General features: G+C 34.3%; 1 protein-coding gene across 4 annotated transcripts in view; it reads left to right on the top strand.

Annotated features, from left to right (window-relative positions):
• LOC120775939 (low-density lipoprotein receptor-related protein 2) overlaps window positions 1-22,573 on the top strand; it is a 456,014-nt gene that overhangs the window by 79,669 nt on the left and 353,772 nt on the right. For all 4 annotated transcript variants that reach the window (XM_040106348.1, XM_040106349.1, XM_040106346.1 and 1 more), the window contains exon 2: window positions 15,469-16,240. In XM_040106348.1, coding sequence (XP_039962282.1) covers window positions 15,925-16,240 — 316 coding nt within the window. In that variant the 5' untranslated portion in view covers window positions 15,469-15,924. The remainder of the gene's footprint in view (window positions 1-15,468; window positions 16,241-22,573) is intronic.

Here is a 22,573-nt window from a genome sequence, read left to right as displayed (position 1 = left end):
AGACATGTGCGCAAAAAAATTGTAATCCCTCCGCTTTAAAGGCTTATCAATATGTCAGATAGTCAAAGCAATTTGTTTGTGAATTTTCAACAAATTACATTGAAATCTGAAAATCACCTCAAATAGAAAGCGGCAGCAAGGCAGCTGTGCGTGCATGTGAAGGCAGGCAACCGATAAGTAAGCAAACACAACTTTTTTGCCAAGCAAATGTTAGCCTGTGCGCCTGTGTGTATGCCTCGTTGGGTCGTACGTGTGCAGGAATTTATATTTGCCATATTAGTCGTTAGCAAATGAAAATGAATCGGTTCATGCGTGTGTGCAAGGAGTATGTGACCACAATAAGAATGCCGCACAATGAGCCTGTGAATATGAGCCCCTAAAAGTAGGCTAGAAAGCATTCAAAACCCAAGCTAAAGCTATGTAAACAGATACGTAAACGATAGTAAAAGTAAATAAGCAAAACTTGTCGAAATTTCCGGACGAATGCAGCAAAACAACAACAAAGAGACGACTCTAATGTAGTTCGTTGAAGGAAACAGGGAGCGGGCAGCAAGCTTCGTACGGGTGTTGCTGTTGTAGGTTGAAGTTTAATGCGTTAAACTTTATGGAAATTGATGTGGAACAAATGTGAGCGAAGGTCTCAAAGGAAACTGTGCGGAGAGGACCGGCAATTGGTAGCGGCAAAGCGACCGAAAAGAGAAAAAAATGAAAGTTGCCGAAAAAGAAGCAAACGAGTACGAGTATAGCTGCAAATCCGATAAGCGGGCCAGCAGCGGCGGTAAGTTGAGGAAATATATATATATGTGTATGGTATATATACATATATGCCTGCTTGTATACAAATATTTATACAAACCAATTCAATTCATGCTGACACAGGTCAAGTTCTGGGCTTGAAGAAAGTGAATGCAACCACAAAGCGGCTGAAGGCAGAAATAATACAAAAAACAACAAAAATAATACAAAAAAAAACAAAATGAAACGAAGCCAAAACAAGAAGGATCAGCAAGGCAACAAGCTCAAAATTTTACAAGCAAATAAACAAAAGCGAAGGCGAGATAAATGGTGAAGGCTGACATCGGTCGTGTACGCCAGAGATCACATTACAATTGCAACAGAAAAACAGAACTCTGGGGTCAACAAGAGAACAAGTTGCTCACACACTCACATATACTGGCATATATCAGGTAACTATCAAGGCGGGGCCACTAACAAATTATGCTCCGACATATCATTGAAACACTGAAATCCTGCAACAGCAACAACTATATGTGAGCATAAATAAATGAAAGAAGGCTCCAAAGGCATGTGGTAGACTGACAGCCAGACTTGACTGACACGCGGGCGCTGAATGGACACCCAGAAGGGTAGGCGCACACAGAAGATGGCAAAATTCGCACACCCAGTCATACACACACACACACACACACACACAGAATAATCCGTTAAAAAATGAACAAACAATCGCACAGGTGAACTGATAGTTGGACAGTTGCTTGATGAATGAGTGCTCGAGAACATGAGCGATGGACAGTGGTGCAAGCTTGATTGAATTTTGAATTTGTAAGCGCTGGAGAATATCGAAAATGAATATTTACAATTTTTCGGAAGTAAGAATCATTTTTTTTTTGGACATTTTTTGGCATAATATTGTGTGCTAACGATACAGATAGTATTTCTAATATTTTTAGGTTGTTCGCATTGTATTAAGATTAGTAAATGTCTCTTTTGAGTGCATTCGTAGATTCCATGACCAAAATATTTTTCACTCAGAAGTTTTTTAAAAGAAAGAGGAAAAAGTTTAAGATGTATATGACCATATGTTATGTATGTATATGGTGTGCCCAAATTATATGGTAAAATATTATCGAGTTGATAGTATTTGTTGGAATAAATAAGCGGATCCTGTTCCCTTATTTAGAACAGACTGCCGTTTACTCTTAGCGGCTGGGATTGATATTGGTCGTCTTAATAGTTTTATGGTCAGCTCAAAACGCTTCGTCGATTTTTGAGGATCTGGATCCACTGGATAATAAAAAGAACCAATCGCACTGAAAAGCGATCCTTCGATTTCGGATCTAGCCTACCACCTAACATAACCTGACTCTTAAATAATTTTGAATGTTGAGCGACAGACGCTTTTCACTGTCGAAGAAATTTGCTCATAAATGAACGTTGATTTTTTTTAAAAATGTGATTTTTAACAGAAAAAAAGCTGTTTATATTTCATAATTATGTAGAAATCTTTATGTAAATTATATTATTTAAAATTATTGATATAATGTCAGCCTTTTGAACCGTCAACTTCGCAGAGATAATAACAATAACTCAGAGTTAGCATCGTCCCAAACAAAATAATGCCTTTAGACTACCTATCCTTGCTATAAAATATGGTAACCGATACGTTGGTTATAGCAGAATGTTCTAAAAGAATACAAATTTTAATATTGCTCTTTTTAAGGAGAAAAAAATTTAATATGTAAACGAAATCTAATAAGTATGATAGTTCGAAACATGGATTCTACCCAAGTAATATATTTTATCAACTCAGCCTCACAATGAGCTTTTCGATTACTAACGATACCAGCCCCATTTTATTACGAAATATCTGCGAACTTCATAGCGGCCGAAATAAATTGTTATAAGTCTCTTAGGCCAATTGTTAAAAGAGAAAAAGTTCGCTCAAGCACTAAGTTTAATATTAAGTTTATATAGGTTATGTTCATTATAGAAAGAGTTTGTTGAAACTAGTCGTGCTTACTCCAAAAATATATTTTTGATAACAAGTTTTAATTTTCCCCAAATTCTTTGTTCCGAAATCTGCCGAGTATTCGTTTACTTTCGGAAAAATGCATTCTTCTACTTACCGATCCAAACATGATTAGATCTCCAACAGTCAACAAATTCAATTTCGGTAACGTAACCGGAATGGCACAGAAATAGTTATTTTATTGTAACGAGTACCTAATCCCGTCAATATGTAAGAATTAGATAAGTTGACATCGAGATCATCCAAAGGTAGGCCCAGGAAACGTGCTATTTCGACGGGTCGAACCGAGAAGTGTGGGATTATTAGAGCATGCAAAGAGGTGGTTAGTGTCATGCGGAGATATGTCAGTGTTGATTCTGGATAAGTAAGAGTTTAATCTGATTCAGTATACAGAACGAAACTGCGCAAGGTTCACTCTTGATTCTCGCGGTAATTCGAGCTCTTCGTCTGCAATAAGTTGTGGTTTGACTCCAAGTACGCCATTCACTGAGATGGAGTCGGTAAAGGTGCTAATGGCTCCACTGTGAATGGCGGTCAGAGCATGTCTGAAGTTTGTTGCGTTCGAGGCACAGAAATAGCCTTTCCCTTTGGTCGAGCTATAGAATTTAGGCATATTCTTTCCTTTCTCTAAAGCTGCCACCAATTCGAAAGATAAAAAACTTTTAAATATAAAAAAGTTTCCATGCAAAAACTTGACTTTCATCGGTCAATGACAGCTATATGTTATACTGGTTCGATCTGAGTAATTTCCTGGGAGATGATATAGTTGAATTGAATAGTAACTCTGCCGATTCTTGCACAGTTTTTTGTTATATAAAAAAGTTTTCCATACAATGGTTGGATCGATCAATTTGTATGACAGCAATGTTTTATAATGGTCCGATCTGAATAATTTATGCCAAATTTCTTTTAGATAAATGTATCCTCTTAAACTAAATAAGACTTTATAAATCCTTGAATGGTTTAAGTATCATCTTGAGTGAGCTACCTCATTGGTGTTAACCCAAAACGAAATAACATTAGAAGGAAATAATATAACATTTTGAAATTAATTTTCGAAAAAAAATCTTAGAACTTGGACTTCATTCCAACATCTGCATATTCATTATTGGCAACCTCCACATTCGATTGGCAGCACTGTGCCTTCGTCTTATTTCCTGTTAAGTTTCACAAAGCTTGCCTTTTTCTGGTTCGAAATAAAAGCATGATTTATGAGAGCACAGATAGCAAATAATAGGCTTAAAGCCAATGTTTAAATAACAACTAAAGAGCAATAACAAAACAACAAAAGCCAACGGTAGCATATGAAAAGAAAAGACGTAAGGAAGGAAGGAAGAGGAAGAGCCATTAAGTAGCCGGTGAACTGAAACTGAAAAATGACGTGCGAAAGAGCAAGGACAAACAACAAACGGCGATAAGCAAACAATTAAAACGAAAGTGAAACATGAGATAATAATCGGGGCAAAAGACAAAAGGTGTAACGTGCAGTTATGCGGCGGCACTGAGCATAGCCGTAAAAGTGTAGTAGAGAATTCCGCAGTGGTGTGAGAATTCAAGGTTGACTTTTTGTTGCACAGACCCAGCGAGGGTCAGCAGGGAAAGTGACCTTTTCGGCTTTGACTGTGAAATGCAGGCATTGTATTTACAGTTATGTGTGTGTATGTAGATCGTAGCTTCCGTACCTTTCATACTCGCCCTAACACCGTTATTTATTTTGTGTACAAATAAGCTGGAATTTCATTAATTTTTGCCTATTTATACGCTTGTTAAGCGAAATGAAATTGAATACACGGCCTGCAGGTGAAGAGTAAGAACATACATATAACGGTATATGTGACTGTGAATAGGGAGGAAAAGAAAAGCACAATATCGCCGTTATTTAAGGGAAACTGAATATTTGTTTGAGTGTGTGTGTGTGTCTGTGTGCACTCGTATTTGCTTTAACATCCTGTAAGGCAGTCAAACATACTACGCACACACACCAACAACGATAAATCTGTAATTTAATAAACTATTGTAAATTATTGAATTTGCCGAAAATGGAATCGCACACACACACACACACAGACATAGAGTCGATGTGACAAATGTGACGTGGTGTGAACTTGCCACCACACCTGCCGGCAACTTGCCACCGCAAAATCAGCGGAAATGAGTTTCTATATATAAATATAATATGCACGCGCACCCATACATGCACACGCATACAGTCACGAATAATAAATATATAATAATAAAGGGAAGTAGTTGCGTGGAAAAGCTGTGGAAGACGTTTGTGGCGGGCTGCCTGGGAGGAAGGAAATCAGGAAGGCAGGAAGTGCGTGAGGAAATGACAGCGTTAAGCGGTTGTGTTATAATTAGATTTTCAAGAATTTAGTTACGCGCTCAAGTGTTGAGTTGTGCTTTCTCACAAGTGCGCGCTCATTGGGTCCTTTGTGTTTACTTTGCCATATATACATACATATATGTATATATATAAGTAATGTTTATTTGTATATATGCCTGCAGGTATGTTTGTTTGCTTGTGTGCTTTGTTTGCTTTTCGCTTTATGGCATTGGGTTTCTCTGCTTATTTTGCTGATATTTAAACGTAAATTTGTGGTATGCCTTTGTTCAATAAGGCGTTAAGTTCACAAAGCGAATAATGCGCAAAAATAAAAGAAAATAAAGCAAGAAATTTGCGATTGAAAAGAAGTAAAAATACGAAAAAATCTTAAAAAAAAGGAAAACTTTGTAGGCGTATCACATTCATGCTTGTATGGATGCTTATATTGAACTTAAAGGATTTTAAATCTTGAAATATTTAATTAATATAATTAAGAATAGTATAAAATTAGAAATTTAAACTTGAAATATTCATTGAGTGCAACCGTTTTGAGACTTACACAAATTTTCTGAGACGGCTAATGCTAGTTCCGGCTATGCCTTCACCTTTGCCGAAGGTAAGACTGCCGACATTTCAAACTTAGTCTTGCAATGGCTCTACAAGGGGAAAGTGTTTGGATGTTTCCAACTCACTTTCTTCCATACAACAAGGTTTTGGCCTTACCGCATGAGGGCCCATCGACAATGTTCAGTAATAACTGTTACAATTGCGGCAAGATAGCCTTTGCTCAAGGCAAGTACTTCAGTAGATCTACTGTGTTCGACTCTAAGCCAAAAGGATCTCACAATTGCACAAGAGCCAGTCGTAGCTTGTGCCTGCTAAGCGCAATATCCTTTTGTCCAGTGCTAGAATGCAAAATGCCAAAAGAGCTTCAACTAGGTCCCATTCCTTTGTGAGCTGGGCAAGGGTGCTTCCTCTCGCTAGCTCATCGCCTTTACAGTTATCAGCGATTTCGCTATGGCCAGACACCCAAACAAGTCTGATTTTGAAGTAATTTGATATAACAGACACTAATTGACTAGCTTTGAGCGCACAGCTAGCAAGGTCAGCGATAGTATTGCCGCTTTGCTTTCGGGTTGCATGTTCATCTCCCTGAAAAAGGCTTCACTTCATAGCAATAGGACTCAGTCGATTTAAAAAGCGTTAGGATACCGGCCTTGGTCTGGTAGCTGTTCACAGGAAAGGCGGTGTGAGCCTGGGCGTTGTCGTGGTGTAACTTCTTCAGCTGCGATGTCTTGTCGGACCCGTTTGACCCTTCGTTTGAGTCGCTTGAGAACTTCCACGTAAAACTTGGCGTTGGTTTGTCCAGGCCGAACAATTTCATGGTAGACGATGCCGTCGATGTCAAAGACAACAATGAGCACCGTTTTCACTTTGGGTTTGCTCATTCCTTCGATCTTTATCAGCGATCAGGTCTGGTGCCACCGAAACACACCACTTCTTGTTAAAGCTACATTTGGGTAAGCCTGCTTGATCTTATCAAACTTCTCTGTCGCGGATTTACCAAGTTTTACACAGAATTTAATCGCGTACCTCTGCTCTAATGACCGCTACATTTTCGGTTTGCACCACTCACAGAAACACGTCACGCAAAAATTTGTTTCCTGGATCTCCAGGTGCTCAGAGACAACTGACCAGCAGCTCGTTCGTTAGCTAGGAACGCCATCTACCGAATCCAATCGGTGCGCACACGCTCCAAAGTACAGTCGCAGCGGAAGAAAGTCAGGCAGAGTAAGAAAGTCAGGCAGAGTAAGAAAGTCAGGCAGAGTAAGAAAGTCAGGCCCCTTTCTTTTCGGATAAACCCTGTACGTCTACAGCTATCTTAATAGTAGTTTTCTGCCTGAAAAACACCACGTTGGTCCGATAGCTTAAAGCTAAAACTCAAGCTCGGTGATAACGTGAAAAACCTCACTGGGTCTCTGCTTCAGGGACTCTTCCCCACCTACAGAAAAAGAGCTACCTCGTTTAGCCTTGCAACGCTGTGATCCAAGTTTTCAATGCAATTGAAGTTTGAGAGAATTTCAGATTATGTACTTTTAACGATTCTTTGTCACTGTTTAGGGGTTCCATATTGTTGTCTGAATCCAAATTGCTGGTCGGGGATGACGGATAGGTATTCCGGAACTGACACTAATCATCGAGGGAATATTCTTTCAAATATTTTGTATAATATCATCAACAAACTTATTTCTCTGTAAGCGGATATTTCGTTCTCGTTCTTGCTTGGCTTTTTGATCATCATAATTTTGGCGCAATTTCATTGCGTATGAAAGTGGTTACCTAAAACTACAGTTAATTATTAGTATCGAAAATAGGAGACAGTAGGGGTTGGAGATAATTTCAGCGTGTCCTTGTTCGGACCATTTGTATATATACCCTTCATACATCCAGCTTCCTTGAGTCTTAGAGTGCACTTCGCAGCAATGCAACTGTCCGATATGTCCACGGGTGTAAAAAAGCGTTAAGTTCTATTGTTGGTGTAGTCCGCAGTGCACCGGAGATGCAAAATATATTTCGTGAACTTTTTTCTTAATGAAATCGATAACGAAAAGCTTGAAAAGACCACAAGAAAAAATCGCTTTTTGGTTGTAGTTTTTAGCTTTCGAACATAACCACAAAAAACAACAACCTACCTTCCTATTCACAACCAAACACACACTTTGGGGTTAATTGAAGCAACTTAATTACCGATCTGAACTGGAATACTAAAAATTCATTAAAAAAAGTAATAAAAAACCTAAATCGGCTTATAAAAGTGAGCTACAAATTGCAGAAAAAATAAAATGCCAACTAAAACCAATAACAAAGCTGACAAGAATATCACAAAAACAAGAAATAAAAAGAGAGAATAACACAAAATAGAGTCACATAAAAATATCGAGGCACCAAAAGAACAAGGGCGAACGGAGAATAACAAAAGCAACAACCTAAAAAGAGCCGCCAAAAATGGGTGAAAGAAGTATTAAAACTGTAACCAAAATAAACTTCACCTATTAACACACTTTCGCAGCTGTTTATGTGCTGGACAAGCCCACACACACAAACGCACATATACACATGCATGTATGTATGTATGTAGAAAAGGCAACAAGCAGCATGACACAAAACGAAAGAAGCAACTATGCACATTTAACCCAAATTTCGCGTAGCGCCAATGGGAACAGACAGACTGCACGGGGCGCCAAGTGGACCGGGGGGAACGCCGGTCAAATGCACGCTGTAAGCGGAACAGCATGAGAATGCAAAAACCAAGCAAAACAACGACGGAAAAAGTGGTCAAACACAGACGTTGGTGACTTTGGCTGCAAAACTGCCAGCAAGCAAAGTAAAAAGCGGTCGAAAGCCGCAAAAGCAAAAAATAAAAATAAAAAAATTAAATTTTTTTACAACGCTCAAAAAACTGCGGAAGCAAAACTGGCCAAATAGCAAAACACCGACAAAAAAAGGCAATTGCATAAAAAATTTAGAAAAAGCATGCAAATCAAAATCACAAAAACAAAACACCCAGCAATTGCTAAAAGTAAGGGCAATTAAAAGGGTTGCAATCGCTGCGACAATAACTGAAATTACAAACCGCGTTGCGCGAGTTTTTTGAACTAAATTCGCCGCTTGGCATGTGGTTGCCGGCGCCGGTTGCCCGTGGGAGCGTGTGTGTGTGTTGGAGAATGCCAGAATTGCGTCAACTGGCGGTTTCGGGGTTTTCGAAAATGAAATGAAATTCTGTAAAGCCAATGTGACAGCAGTTTAAATTTTGCCAATCGAAGTGAACACACTTATTTGAAAATATACAAATATACATACATTTGTGTAGGTGTATACATATGTGACATTTTCGGCTTTCCAGTTATTTAATAAGTGGTCGTTTGGTCATTGGGAATGTGGACATATGAACTAACAAATGTTAAAGGAAGTGAGAGCGCTGAACCGCATTTTATGAGATGAGATAGTAGTTAACACTTAGAGACTTCTTTAACACAGAATTACTTTGGAAGTTTTTTTTTACTTGAAAATTTTTCTTATTTAAAAGTATTAGTATTAGGTGGTTGCCAGAAGCGTAGGCTTTTCTTTGACTGATACTTGATTGAATACAAACAAATTTCTATTGGAATTTGGGAATAATATTTGAAAATTTTTATGCTTGTTTACAAAAAAATAAATTTTTGTAACTACAGTTACCTCAAAAAAATTAAATTGCCAAAAAACTTTACTTAGGTTAACATTTACTGTTATGCATAATTGGAATATACCAAAAACGAAAGCTTTTCTTTCCTACCATTTGCCGCTCTTTATAACCAACCGCTTGAATTAAGCTTGAAATGCTGAAATCCTAAATTTTGTACTCTTCCGACAGCTAACAAATTAATCTTACCAAAGCGCTTGAGAAAAAGTATTTTTACGTCATTTTCTGCTTTTTCTTCTTTTTATAACCGTAATTAAAAACATGGTGGGAAAGTTCGAAAGGCCTATTGCTGTTGTTAATTTTGTAACTATTTGTTAGACACAACGGGTGGTCAATAGTACTCACCCGTTCTTGTAAGTGGGAACTTTTTATTCATTTCTTTAATTAATTATATGCTTATTTTCACACACAGTATTGTACAAAACAAAAATGTTTATATCAAAAAAAAAAATTATTTTTTCCAAATTCTTTCTTCTTATTTGCTATTACCTTTCTTTGCTATTTTTATTTATTTTTTATGTTTTATTGTTGTTCTTCGCATTTCTCACAATCATAATATCACAGCTCAATAATGACATGTGATCAGATTTTGTCTACTTTTCCATCAGCGACCTCACCACCTTTACTTTAACATCCACTTTATTCAATCACCACACTTTAGGCCATTTTCTGTTACAGTTAAGTGGCTCGTTTTCACGTTAAAGAAGGCGCTAAGCTATATGTTATTGCCCTTAGCCCTGTCTATTTTCATAAATAAATAAAAGTACTTGTACACGTGTCGCAAACAATAATGTATTACACTGAAAAAAAATATATGTTTTAGAATTATGTGGTAATATATAGAGAGAAACTCACTTGACATAATTTTCCAAAACTATTAATTATTTTATAATAGACCTCCAAAATAAAATGCGGAACTTTCGGTACTCATAATTCAACATTTTTATTGAAAATTCACATTGCAGAGTCACAAATCAGAAAGTATGGAATATTCTCTCACTTATGATTGGTGACACGCTGAAATGTAGGCAACACTTATCGACTTTTTCTCACAAGCTTTAAACGCCTATAATGACAATTATATTCCATTGCTGTGTAAATATATGTATATTAAATGGTTTAAGTAATTGGCATTTAGGGAAACATTTATGATTGTTTGACATTAAGTCTTAAGTATGTCGATTAATATTAAAAAAATGAACCATTCACCAAAAAAATAGTAGTAGTAGTTTTTTATTCCGTCACAACGCTGAATTCGCCATATGCTGATTTTAGGTTTTTATCTAAAAAATAATTATTTTAATATATCGATTTCTGAGACTGTCAACTCATTGCATCATTCACCGTTATCATTCTAGTTTTTTGCCGTGCGCATAAAATTCACTACAGATGTGGGGAGTATACAAATATATATTCACCATAAAGATTATTCTGTAAAGTTTAGATCATTCCTGCGAAGTAATTAGTAATTTCTAGTCGATTGCATAAAATTCACCACTGAGGTGGACAATGCACACATTTTTTATTCACCACAGTGTAGAAATTTTTAAGTTTTGATATTTCATGCTAAGAACTTAATAGTTTATTTGTTGAAACCCTAAAACTAACTATAAAGTGGTGAGTTTTACATTTACATTTTTAAGGTATTACTAACAAATTGTTATTTTCTAATGTCCATGCCACCAAGCTACTAGTTTTTACGGAATATATACAATTCACCACTGATGAGGGGAATACATTTTTTATACATCTCCGAAAATATTCTCTAAATTTTGACTTTTCGTGCTACTGAATTACTAGCTTATTCGCGTAAGTATGGAACTAACCACAGAGTGGTGAATTTTTGTTTTTTGCCAGTATTTACGTAAGTTAATTCTGTTTACATTTTTAATGTATTATTCACAAGTTATTATTTTCTAAAAATTCCATAATTTTTGCTAGCTATTAATTTTGTTATTTTCACCACTGATGTGGTGAATATGAAATTTGTTATATTCATCTCAGATGTTAATTTCTGAGGTTTAACATTTCATGCTACCAACTTACTAGCTTATTTGTCACAAGTCTGAAACTGGCCTAGAGTGGTGAATTTCTGTTTTTTGGCAGTTTTTTGCCTAAGTTGGTTTTATTGTAAAATTTATTATTTAAACAACATTTTTGGGCACTAGTATTCTTGCATTAACCACTGTGGTGAAATTTTCACGCATTTTATATACAGTGTAATTCATACGCCACTTTTCTTGATATTATTTTGGTTCGCTTTACTCGAGTGTGTTTGATTAAGTCAGGTGCTTATTGTATCGCTTGCGGTAATTTGTGTCTACTCGCATGTATGTAGCTCCAAGTAAACGCACTTTAGATTGTTAGTAGATGGTGTGAGGTTCACGAAAAATTATAACCCGCAGGTATCCCTTATTGTTTTGCACGAAAATACATACGCGCGAAATTTGTCAGTATTTTTATTCAAACAAAACAAACAAATAGCAGAAAATAAAATGTTTGCCAAATTACGCGTCAAGGATCAGTAAATGGATATGACAAATAAAAAGAAATTGTGCTCTGCCGCCAACAGAATAACGTTGCATTTTGTTTTTGGTGGTTGGAATTCTTTCAAATTTTCATTTTACTCATATTTACATCTGATTATTTTTTATTACACGCTTAAATTTTTTTTGTATTTTTTATAACTTTTTTTCGTATTTTTTTATGTTTTTTTTTATCTCTTAGCAAAATTTTTCCACAACACGTGTTTATGTAGATTTACCACACGATTTCACCATTTCTAACAACAGCTGCGAGCTTGGTACTTTACTGTACTTAGGGAAGTGTCTGATTCTCAAACAAAGCTGAGCCCAACTAATAAATTTTCTTTGCTCTCTGATGACGCGATACGCTCCACTTGTTGCTGCTCCTCCTATCCCACATACATACATACATATTTCTGCTATATGTGTACTTACCATAGGTAAATGTGTGTTTATGTAAATATTTTTTGACGCCCCAAAGCCATTGCAAATGGCAACAGCTTGTTTGTGGATTCTTCCGGCTACGACATTATTTACAGCCGCTGCTATGTTTCTTCTGCTAAAATCCTGCCTCTTTGCATAAGTACCCTCTCAAACTCCCGCTCATTTCTGCGTTATGTCTGAAGAAAATATGCTTCTCATATATTGGCGTGTCTCCATTCTTTGTGGCGTGTAATTTTTCAACAAATATTTTTTTGTTGTAATTTTTTTCCTGTGTCTGCTTTGCTGCTTCCTCCATTGTCAATTTGTTATGTTCTTTTACACGCTTGAAATTTTTTGATTTATCTATAACATATCCACAGGCGCTACACACAGGCTAAAAACCTCCTTACCAAGTGTGGAAATTTATACAAGCTTTCTTTGGATTTGCAGCTGCAAGCGAAAAATCGCTTTTGAATTGAATTTGCAGTTTCGTGGAATTTTTTTTTTATTTTTCCTGACAAGAAATATGTAAAAGCATTCCTTATTGTATGTATACAGTATATGCTCATACTGTGTGATACTTCAGCTTAGCGTTGCTGCCACATGCATAAACCGTCAAAAAGTTTTGTACTCACCCACGCTGCCAGTACTCGAATATATCTTCTTCCCTCTTTCTGCCACACATTTATTTTCGAGTATTCGCTTCACATTATGCTCCGTTGCAGCTTTATCATTTTGTTTCGATATTTCTTGCTGATGCCGTTATAATATATTATTATTATTATGTTGCATATTTTCTGCCAAAACTTTTACACAACTCCAAAGACGCATATGCCATTTTGGGTGTGTATGTTGCTCATACGCCATGGCAAACAAAAGTTGTGTAGGGGAAAAGCCTGGCAGATTGCTCGAGTGTGCCTGGCTTAGCGTTTGAGTTGTGCGTTATGTTGCTCATAAGTCAATGTTAAGCGAGGCGAATTGTTGGCGGTTAATCTCGTTGGAGAAGGCACTCAATACGGACAGTTATGATTTATTAGATTTTATTGTATGAAATTTAAATTTCTCATAAGTAATTGAGCGCCTTGCCTGGTGGCGCCATGAAAGTTTGAGTGATGTGTGGATAATGCGATTTCAATGTTAAATTCATTAGATAAAATATATGCGCAGATGTACGCAAATTTAAACATTATTGACAGTAATTTTTTTGAATATATGTACATACATATTTGCAGCAATTTATTCTACAAAAAAAATATCGTTTTTGGAGTACTCCTGCTACTTCGATAATTATAGTTGTATACTTTCATTAATATAGACTTCTTTTTGGTGGGAAAGCGTTATATTTTTTTTAATGTTACCTATGATAAAATTCGGGATCCCGAAATTTTCGGGATTTGTGTTTTAAAAAACTATTACTTTATCAACTAACAATAACAAAAGCACCGATTGTCTGCAATAAATGCTCATGCGTGGTAATCCTGCAATTAATCCCGAAATATGAGTTTTCCTCTCTATTCAAGCAAAAGCTTTTTTTTAATTTGCGCCAATTTTACTTTTAACGAAATTTTTGAGTTGAAAAAGCTTTTAAGATAAAAACAACTAAAAAACGCAATTTAATCGTTTTGAATTTTTCTTCACTTCCGAACACTTCAAACATCTAATTACCCAATTTCTCTTAAATATGCTATATTTTGGTGTAATTAAAAGAAATTTAAATCGGCATCCCGAAAAGTTCGGTATTCGTATTTCGTGCAATATTACGTTTGAATCTTTAATTTATTGTATATTATGCCAATTTAAAATCGCTAAACTCTTTTAAATATGTTGCATTTTGATGTAAATATATATTTTATTTCAAAATCGGGACCCCGAAAATTTCGGGACTCTAGTTTTTTGCAATATTATCTAAAAATTTTCTTTAATTTATGTACAAAATGCAAAACTACATAATTTTTGTGATATTTTTTTTTTTTTTTGAAAATTAAAAAAAAATGTAAACTCGGGACAACGAAAATTTCAGGATTCTAGTTGTTTGCAATTTTTTAAGTTTTGTTCAAAATGCAAAATTAAATAGGTAGAATTACTTAAAACATGCTTATTTGCTAATTTTATTTTAACTGAAACCTATAAGTTGAAGAAGTTGTGTAGAAAGAAATTATTAAAAAGTAGCAATTCAAACTTTTTGAAATAGTCTTTTTAAAGATTTGATACAGTTCATATTAAATATGTTACTTTCGGACGAAAATAAAAAAACAAAGTTTCAGAATCGGGATCCCGAAAATTTCGGTATTCGTATATCAATATGATATTAGAATTTTTCATTTTGTTAACAAAATGCGAATTTAAAATTTTGCTGAATTTTTTTTCAGTGTTATTTTAGAATCTCTTATTTTTTCTGAAATTTTTTTCAGTGTAATTTTAGAATGTCTAATTTTTTGCATGAAATGAAAAATTAGCATTTTTTTCTATTTTTAATTTCATATTTTTGGTTGCTTACTTCAAATAATATCACAAATATTCAAAACTGTATTTATTTTTTACTTCTTTGCTACTCTTGTCTCGTGTTGTTGTCGAGAACGTGATTTGGGAATTGCCTTTATATTTCATTACATTTAGGATAGTTAGTATAATATAAATAATTATATTACATATTTTAAAAATTTATTAAATTAAAGATTTGTTTTAATTAATATTTTTTATTAAAATAATTTTAATTTTTTTTTATTTTAATTCCATATTTTTAATTGAATAACACTTTTTTCATTAAATTTTAAAATTATTTTTACGTGTAAGTAATACTTTATGTACTAGTTAACAAGTATAATAATTAAATATTAACATATTTTACGTGTTTTTAATAAAACTTAAACCATTTATTCTCTTTTCAGATTTTTTCTCAACAAACCTTTCGCCAATGCCACAAAAAATACCGAATATTGACAACTCAACCCGAGATCTATATAAAATGCCACCAAAAGCAAACAAACAAACAATTTTTTAGCACAATTCGAAATTCTCTATTCGAAATGTTTATCAGAAAAAAATATATTAAGTCAATCATGCAAAATAATTCCACTTTTAGAGCTTAATTTCACATATTAAATAATATTTTTAACGAAAAAAAAATATTTGTTAAATTTCTATAATTATTAATTCTAATTAATCTCCTTTTTATTTCTTTCAGTGCAGTGCAATTTTAGCAAATAAGTTTTAATCAGTGCAAGCACGAAGCAAATATCTAATTTTTTATAAAAAAAAATAAGTTTAAACCCAAAAAGTGCACAAATGCATTTTTAAAATCAAAATCTATCGCCTAACAACAAGAAAAAAGGCATTTATATCAAAAATCAAACGGTCGGCTACGCGTCGGTTCTGTGAGTGCGTGTTCGTGTTCTATCGTTTTTGTCGCGTGTGAAATATTTATAATAAATAAAAATAATAAAAAATCGCTCAGTGTCGCTTTTGTCCAAATAAAATCGCAATATCAATTAATTTTTTGTTCGTTAAATTTTTGGAGCGCGTGTGCTTTCTCATCCCCGATCGAAGTCCACATCGCGAGTGTGCTTAAGTTCGCAAAAATTGCGTAGCGTTCTCGGGCGCGTGCGCAAATCACTTCGCGGACGTTTCGTACGCCGCCAAAATGCATCCGCCCACGGGCAAGCGATGCCGGCAAATTAGCGACGCCAACGAAACCAACAGCAACAACAACAACAACGGAGCTACAATGATGACGGAAAGTCGAAGGAGCAGCAAGAACAACACAGCGGCAAATGCGGCGACAGCCACCACAACAACAGCAAAAGTTGCAACGAAAACATTCGGCAATCATTGCCGTCAACTGAGTGTTTTGGTGTGCTTCGTCGCCATTGTCGCCTTGAATAATTTCGGCTGTCTGCTGACAACAACAACGGCTGCCCAGCAACGGGAAAATATGCGAGTGCTGCCATTGCCAGAAGGTAAGTGGGAAAGAAACTGAATAATTAAAAGCTCATTATGGATGCGCGTCAACTTACATTGTTAATGTGTAACGGTTAAAATGTTGAATTATTTGAACTAGTGCTGGACTGGTCCAATATCGTGCAAAGTTCTATTTAAAACTAAGCATTTTTTTTGAGTAACAGTTAAAATTTAAAATTATTTGGACTAGTTTCAGACTGGTCCGAAAAGGTACATAATTTTTTTTAACGTTTTTTTGCATTTTAGGGAGACAAAAGCATTTTATTTTTATTTTGATTTAAATAAATTCTATAAGTAAATCTTTGATTCACAGCACTTCTGTTCATATGAAATGTTTTTAATTAAAATTTCTTATAAAATATTACATTTTCCAAAAAAAAAAAGTTTAAGTAAAGCATTTTGGGTCTCTATTTACTCAAATGATCATAATTCTGCTTATAAATGATTCTATTGGTCTTACTCATGCGTCCTCACATTAGGTTTACATCTGTGCCACATGCCACATACAATTTTAATTGTCAACAATGAAATATTGTCAACCCTGACAACTGAGACAATTTGTACCGTCAAGCATCTAAGTGCTTTCGGCTTAGAATTTAAATGTGTGTTTAACCGGCTTACTAAAACGAGCTTGTACGCCAAGCAGAATATACATATATTATGCAGATGTATATGACGCACACAGTTACCGTTGCATAAATACAAACAAATTGGTTCCAAAAGTGGTCCAGTAGGAATATTTGGAAATTTTTAAAACAGTATAAGGAAGCAATGAGCTTATGGATACGAGTTTGGATTAAAAGAAAAAATATGAATCCACCCTATTATTTTTGCATGAAAACTTATTGCAAAAGCATCTCTTTTAAAAACTTCATATATAATACATATCTCAATTACTGCCACGTGAATACCTTCACTGCAAAGTTCACGCTTAACCCCTATTTCTAAGGTCACCCAACATCCTATTATTTTTTTTTCTTTTTTTATTTACATACTTAAAAAAAACTCATTTTCCAACACTGCCACACAGTTAAACGCATAAACATAATATCAGTACTTTTCCTTTATTATTATTTCTCTGCAAATAATCATGACTTCTGCTCCAATTGCTTTTAATGCGAAATCTCTGCCCAGTTATTGGAACTTTTTCTAGTTCAAGTTACAAATCTGTGCTTTTTTATACCATATGTTTTCGATGAATTTCGCAATGCTGCCACCCTGTAAGGGGTTTGCGTCTATGTGCACATATGTGCAGCAGCAGCAGCAACACGTGAGTCGCAATGCAATGCCGTTAGTCACCAACCAACAATCACGTGCGAATACATTTGTGAACTGCAGCAGGTACTTACACGTACCAAGCATGCTTGCAGGGGCATGTATTATTTATAACGGTTTATATACATATGTATGTTGATATGAGCATTTCTGTGTTAAAAACGTGTGTGTGTGTGTGAATGAAATTGTCGTATTGTTTTTCGCACACCACGCGTCATGACACTTGAAGCCACGCTAGACTTAAATATAGCACAAAAGTACGTATACTTAAATATACTTATCTCAACGCATGAATGTACCCAGTTGAACTTAACTGAAAACTGACGTTTATGGAACATAGTACACAATTTGTTGATAGGTTGTTGATCTGTTATGGAAGGTTCGTTCCGATATATAGTTGAAACATAAAATTCAAAGTTATCTTAGGGTTTAAATTTATCGATATTAATCGATTGCTAATTTTAATTAACAAATGATTCTTTTTATCCTATATAGTATCAAATTAATGTGAAAATTAAATAGAAAAGTCGATATAATTTTTATCGATATGTTGTTATCGATATTAACCGATTCCTATGTTATAATAAGAAATAGTTTTTATAGTCCATATATTATTACTTGAATGTGAAGTTTTATATTAATCGCTATAACATTTATCGATAAGTTGTTATCGATATTACTCGATTTCCATTTTCACATCACATATAATTTATATGCATGCTTTCTAATAAAATAATATAAAATAATCGATATTTTATTTTATCGATATACGTATTAAATGATTCACTTTTTCCGGTGTTAAATTGTGATTACTTCAAAATAGAAATATTTTAAAGAAACAACCTTTTTAAATTTCCTTGGTTTTAATAATTTTTGAAGGTCGTTTATCGATTTTGAATATTAGTACTTATTTTAAGTCCAAATTTATGACTTGAGCAAAGAAAACGCCTTTGAGTTTTAGAACAGTACTTATAATTTTGGGGTCATTGTTTTCATGGATGTGTTTTGGTAAAATTTTTTATAAAAGTCGCATCAAAATCGTACCTTTGCGACACGCCACATGCCACATTGCTTTTTCACCGATTTTGAAATTACCACTTCTTTGCGTTAATAGTTTTCGACAAAAATTATTATAAAAATTATCGATAAAAAAAATTTGCATTTGCAAAACATTCATGTTTATCATCAAAACAGTTGAAGAAAATAAAATATGTGCCAAATTTGATCCAAAATATGTTAACTGCTTGCTTCTTTTGTAGCTTGTGAAAATATTATAGACTTTATCAATAACCTGGAATTTAGTTAACATTTTTAAACTCATGGGAAACATTAAAATCTATAAAAGAATTTAAATTTATTGGTATTTATGAAAATATCAACTAATGTAAATCGATATACATATATCAGATAATTTATCAATTATCGATAAATAACTCGAGACAATTAACTCCATAATAATTTTTTCCAGTGCAATAGTAGTAAATAATAAATATCGATAAAATTTCGTAAATATCGATTAATCCAAATCGAGATATACGCAGCAATAAAATTTAACGTTTGTTATCGATAAATTAGAAAAATTACTTGTGACATTTAACCCAATAATAGTTTTACCAGTAATAAGTAATGTATATCGATAATTAATCGCATATCTATACATTTTTATCCTGTATTATCGATATGCTAAATAAATTACTCTATAAAATTAACTGCATAATTATTTACCAGTGCAATACCAATAATAAATAATTTTACTAATAATTAGTAAATTTCTGCTTCCTAAACAAATGTTAATTTAAAGAACTTTCTCTAGTAGTTACCTATCATATTACAAGTCCTACCGTATTCTAGTAGTAGTTCTCACTGGGTAACTCCCAACATAACTACAGACCTAATATAACACACACACACTGGCATTAGACACTGATGCTTGAGTCTCTGTCATTGTTTATAAATTTATGCTCGTCCTCACACTCAACAGATATGCACCGAGGTGTTTTCACGTCACTCTCATTGCGTTAGTTTTAATGCTCTTCCAATTGCATGCTGTCGCTCTCGAAGCATCAGTCACTAAAACTTTCCTTCTACTTAGTTGTTATTGTTGCTGCTGATATTATTACGAAAATTGTCACAGAGCAGCGCATCGTTGCAGTGTCACCCACTCAAGCGGGCGTGTTTGGGTGCACGCAAGTGCTGAGACCGTTATACAGTCTCACGTAAATACACACACACACATATGTATATGTGCATGCGTGACTTTCACTTGTGTGTTCATTAAATTTGAATATTTGAACATTTCGTGCGAAATGGAGCGTGTGCGCTTCGCCAGCACATCGCACAGCTTTCGATTTCCTCATCAATGTTCGCCTCCCACGCAGTGCAGGCATTCAAGTCAACCTTGTATCCGCTTGAAAGTTGTTGTGTGTGTTGTAGAAAAGCTTGTGTAGTTAACTCCCGCTTTGTGTTGTTGCTATTTTATGAGGTGTAAATTTGAAGTGTAAATATATTGCTGCAAATATGCATGTTTGTGCGTGTGTGTGCTTCTGCCGCTTGAAGAGTTTGCCTTGTGAGTCGCTTCTGGGTACAGCCTAAAGCTTGTTGCATACTTATGCACTTCGCTACGCTTCCTGCTTTGACGTCTCATACTTGGCCAGCGTGTGCTGCAATTCTGATGCCAACGATGCGGTGTTGTCTATAGAAAGGTATTTATAATATATGGTATACTAATTTGCGCAGTCCAATAATACTGCAGGTAAATACGTTGTGTATTTAGAATATATTAATATGTATATGTGTATATACTCACTTCGCAAGGTATATTTATAGAAAATAGCTACAACCAAAGTTCATTAGTTGTAATTGGCATTACTTTGCTCATTTATTTGTGAATGCTTCGTTGCACTGTCTGTTTTCCAACTCAGTTGTAATCGATACTCAATACAGACGGCAAAAAGTCAGTATGTAGTTACATATACATTTGTATATATATTGGTCAGTGCATATACTTACATGGATCAGTTTTCAACTTCTTGATCTACTTCAGCGACAAAGACTTATTTCCTTTATAGAAGACTTATTTCCTTTATAGGTAGTTAGAGAAGAGTATGTATCATTTTCGTATTAATCAATAGTTGTAAGTTATTTCTGAGAGGAGAGTTTACTAAATAGATTTTTTTTTGTATCTGAAAGACATTCAGTGGTAGCATCTGATTGACCAAATGGCATCCTCTTTTCAAAAAGTTAAATTTTGATTATTTCTTTAAGCTTGCTTTTAACTTGACAACTCCTAAACCACAGCCATATATCCAAAGTTCAAAGTTGAACAAAAAAATTTAGAAAAAAAAATGTGAGCTTCGATTCCATCAAATAATATACTCGTACTTCAAAGTGTGCTTTTGATAGCATATTTTAAGGCATAAAGGTGTATAAAAATTCTTTCTTCTTGATTTTGTTTGCTCAGTTTATATGGCAGCTATATGCTATAATGATCCGATCTGAACAATTTCTTCAGGTATTGTAGGTAATTTGGGTAATTATGCATACCAAATTTCGTGAAGAAACCTTTTGAGTTTAAAAAGTTTTCCACACAAGGACTTGAGTTTGTTCGGTCAGTTTATATGACAGCTATATGTTATAGTGATCCGATCGGAGCAATTTCTTCAGATATTGTAGCAATGATTTGGGTAATTATGCATACGAAATTTCGTGAAGATACCTTTTGAGTTTAAAAAGTTTTCCATACAAGGACTTGAATTGGGTCGTTCAATTTGTATGGCAGCTATTTGCTATAGTAGTCCAATATCGGTGGGCCTGCCAAACGTGCAGCTTCTTTAGAAGCAAATAACATGTGTCAATTTTCAAATCGTAAAGAGATGGACAAACATGTCTAAATCAACTCAGTTTGCGTCGCCACTCGTTTATATACATAATATACATACTTTTTAGAGCTTCCTACGTTTTCGTCTAGGAGCAATACGTAATATAATATGTTCAGCGCATAAAAAAGACATAAAGCTACATGTTGTACAATATATCTGAATAAATATGTGTCACTTAAACTCTGACAGCGTCAAGTAAAAATATGTGACAGCAATCGTGTGCTGGAGATTGATTGTCATTCGGTTTGACGTTAAGCATTACTTCTCTGACGTATTGATTTAATGGGAGTACTAAAGCTTTTTTTGACGGAAATTGTATACATTGCAATTTTTTGTAAGTTCGTTTAGGGGTACAAATGGGTTGGTATAATATACATATGTACGAATTTTTATATTCGTTATTTATACTCTTACATGTTAATACATATATGCGCTGTGTTCTAGCATTTTTGGGATTTATTTCTTTCATCCTGATTTTGGTCTACGAATTTAAATTTTACTTTGGTTGAGTATATGTTAAAAATTATGTAAAGGGATGTGAGTGATGATGGCTCTTCTTTAGTTCTATTAGATTGAGTAGTATACACGGGTTTATGATCTCCTCAAAACAAATAACAAATAAAATCAGAGTAGTGTATTCTTTCTTTCCATTATTTACATCAAAATTTGTAGAAAACTAATTTTCAGTACTTTCGAAGTCGGAAAGTTAACATAAAATCTCAGACAGCACACATCTTGGCCATATAAATATGTTCTCTGAAAGTAAACAATTTCTAAAACTGCTATTTAAGATACTAAAAATATACCAAAGATCTCTCGATCGCTATTAAGATGCAAGAATATTCCAAAGATCTCGGCATATTTCTTAAAATATTTTATCACAATAACCGAAGGATTTTCATTGGCAGAATAAAAGTTTCCAAGAATATCTGACACCACGAATCAACTACATATGTTTATATTATGTTTTTCTCTACATAATTTTTTTATTATATCTACAAAAAAGTTCTTGAAACCAATTCAGAGTATAACTTAATATTTTCTTGTTTGCTTAAAACTTTTTCTCAACATTGTTTGTTGTTCACTTCAGTGATTATATTTCAAGACTGAAAAATAGTTGCCATTTACATTGGTAATCCAGCAAGAGATTTCTAGCTTGTTGGATTGAACGAAAAGTTT

This window comes from Bactrocera tryoni, chromosome 4 (genome assembly GCF_016617805.1).
Source record: "Bactrocera tryoni isolate S06 chromosome 4, CSIRO_BtryS06_freeze2, whole genome shotgun sequence".
NCBI classification, from domain to species: Eukaryota; Metazoa; Arthropoda; class Insecta; order Diptera; family Tephritidae; genus Bactrocera; species Bactrocera tryoni.
The sequence above is the reverse complement of the archived record's forward strand: the minus strand, read 5'-3'. Positions and strand labels throughout refer to the sequence as shown.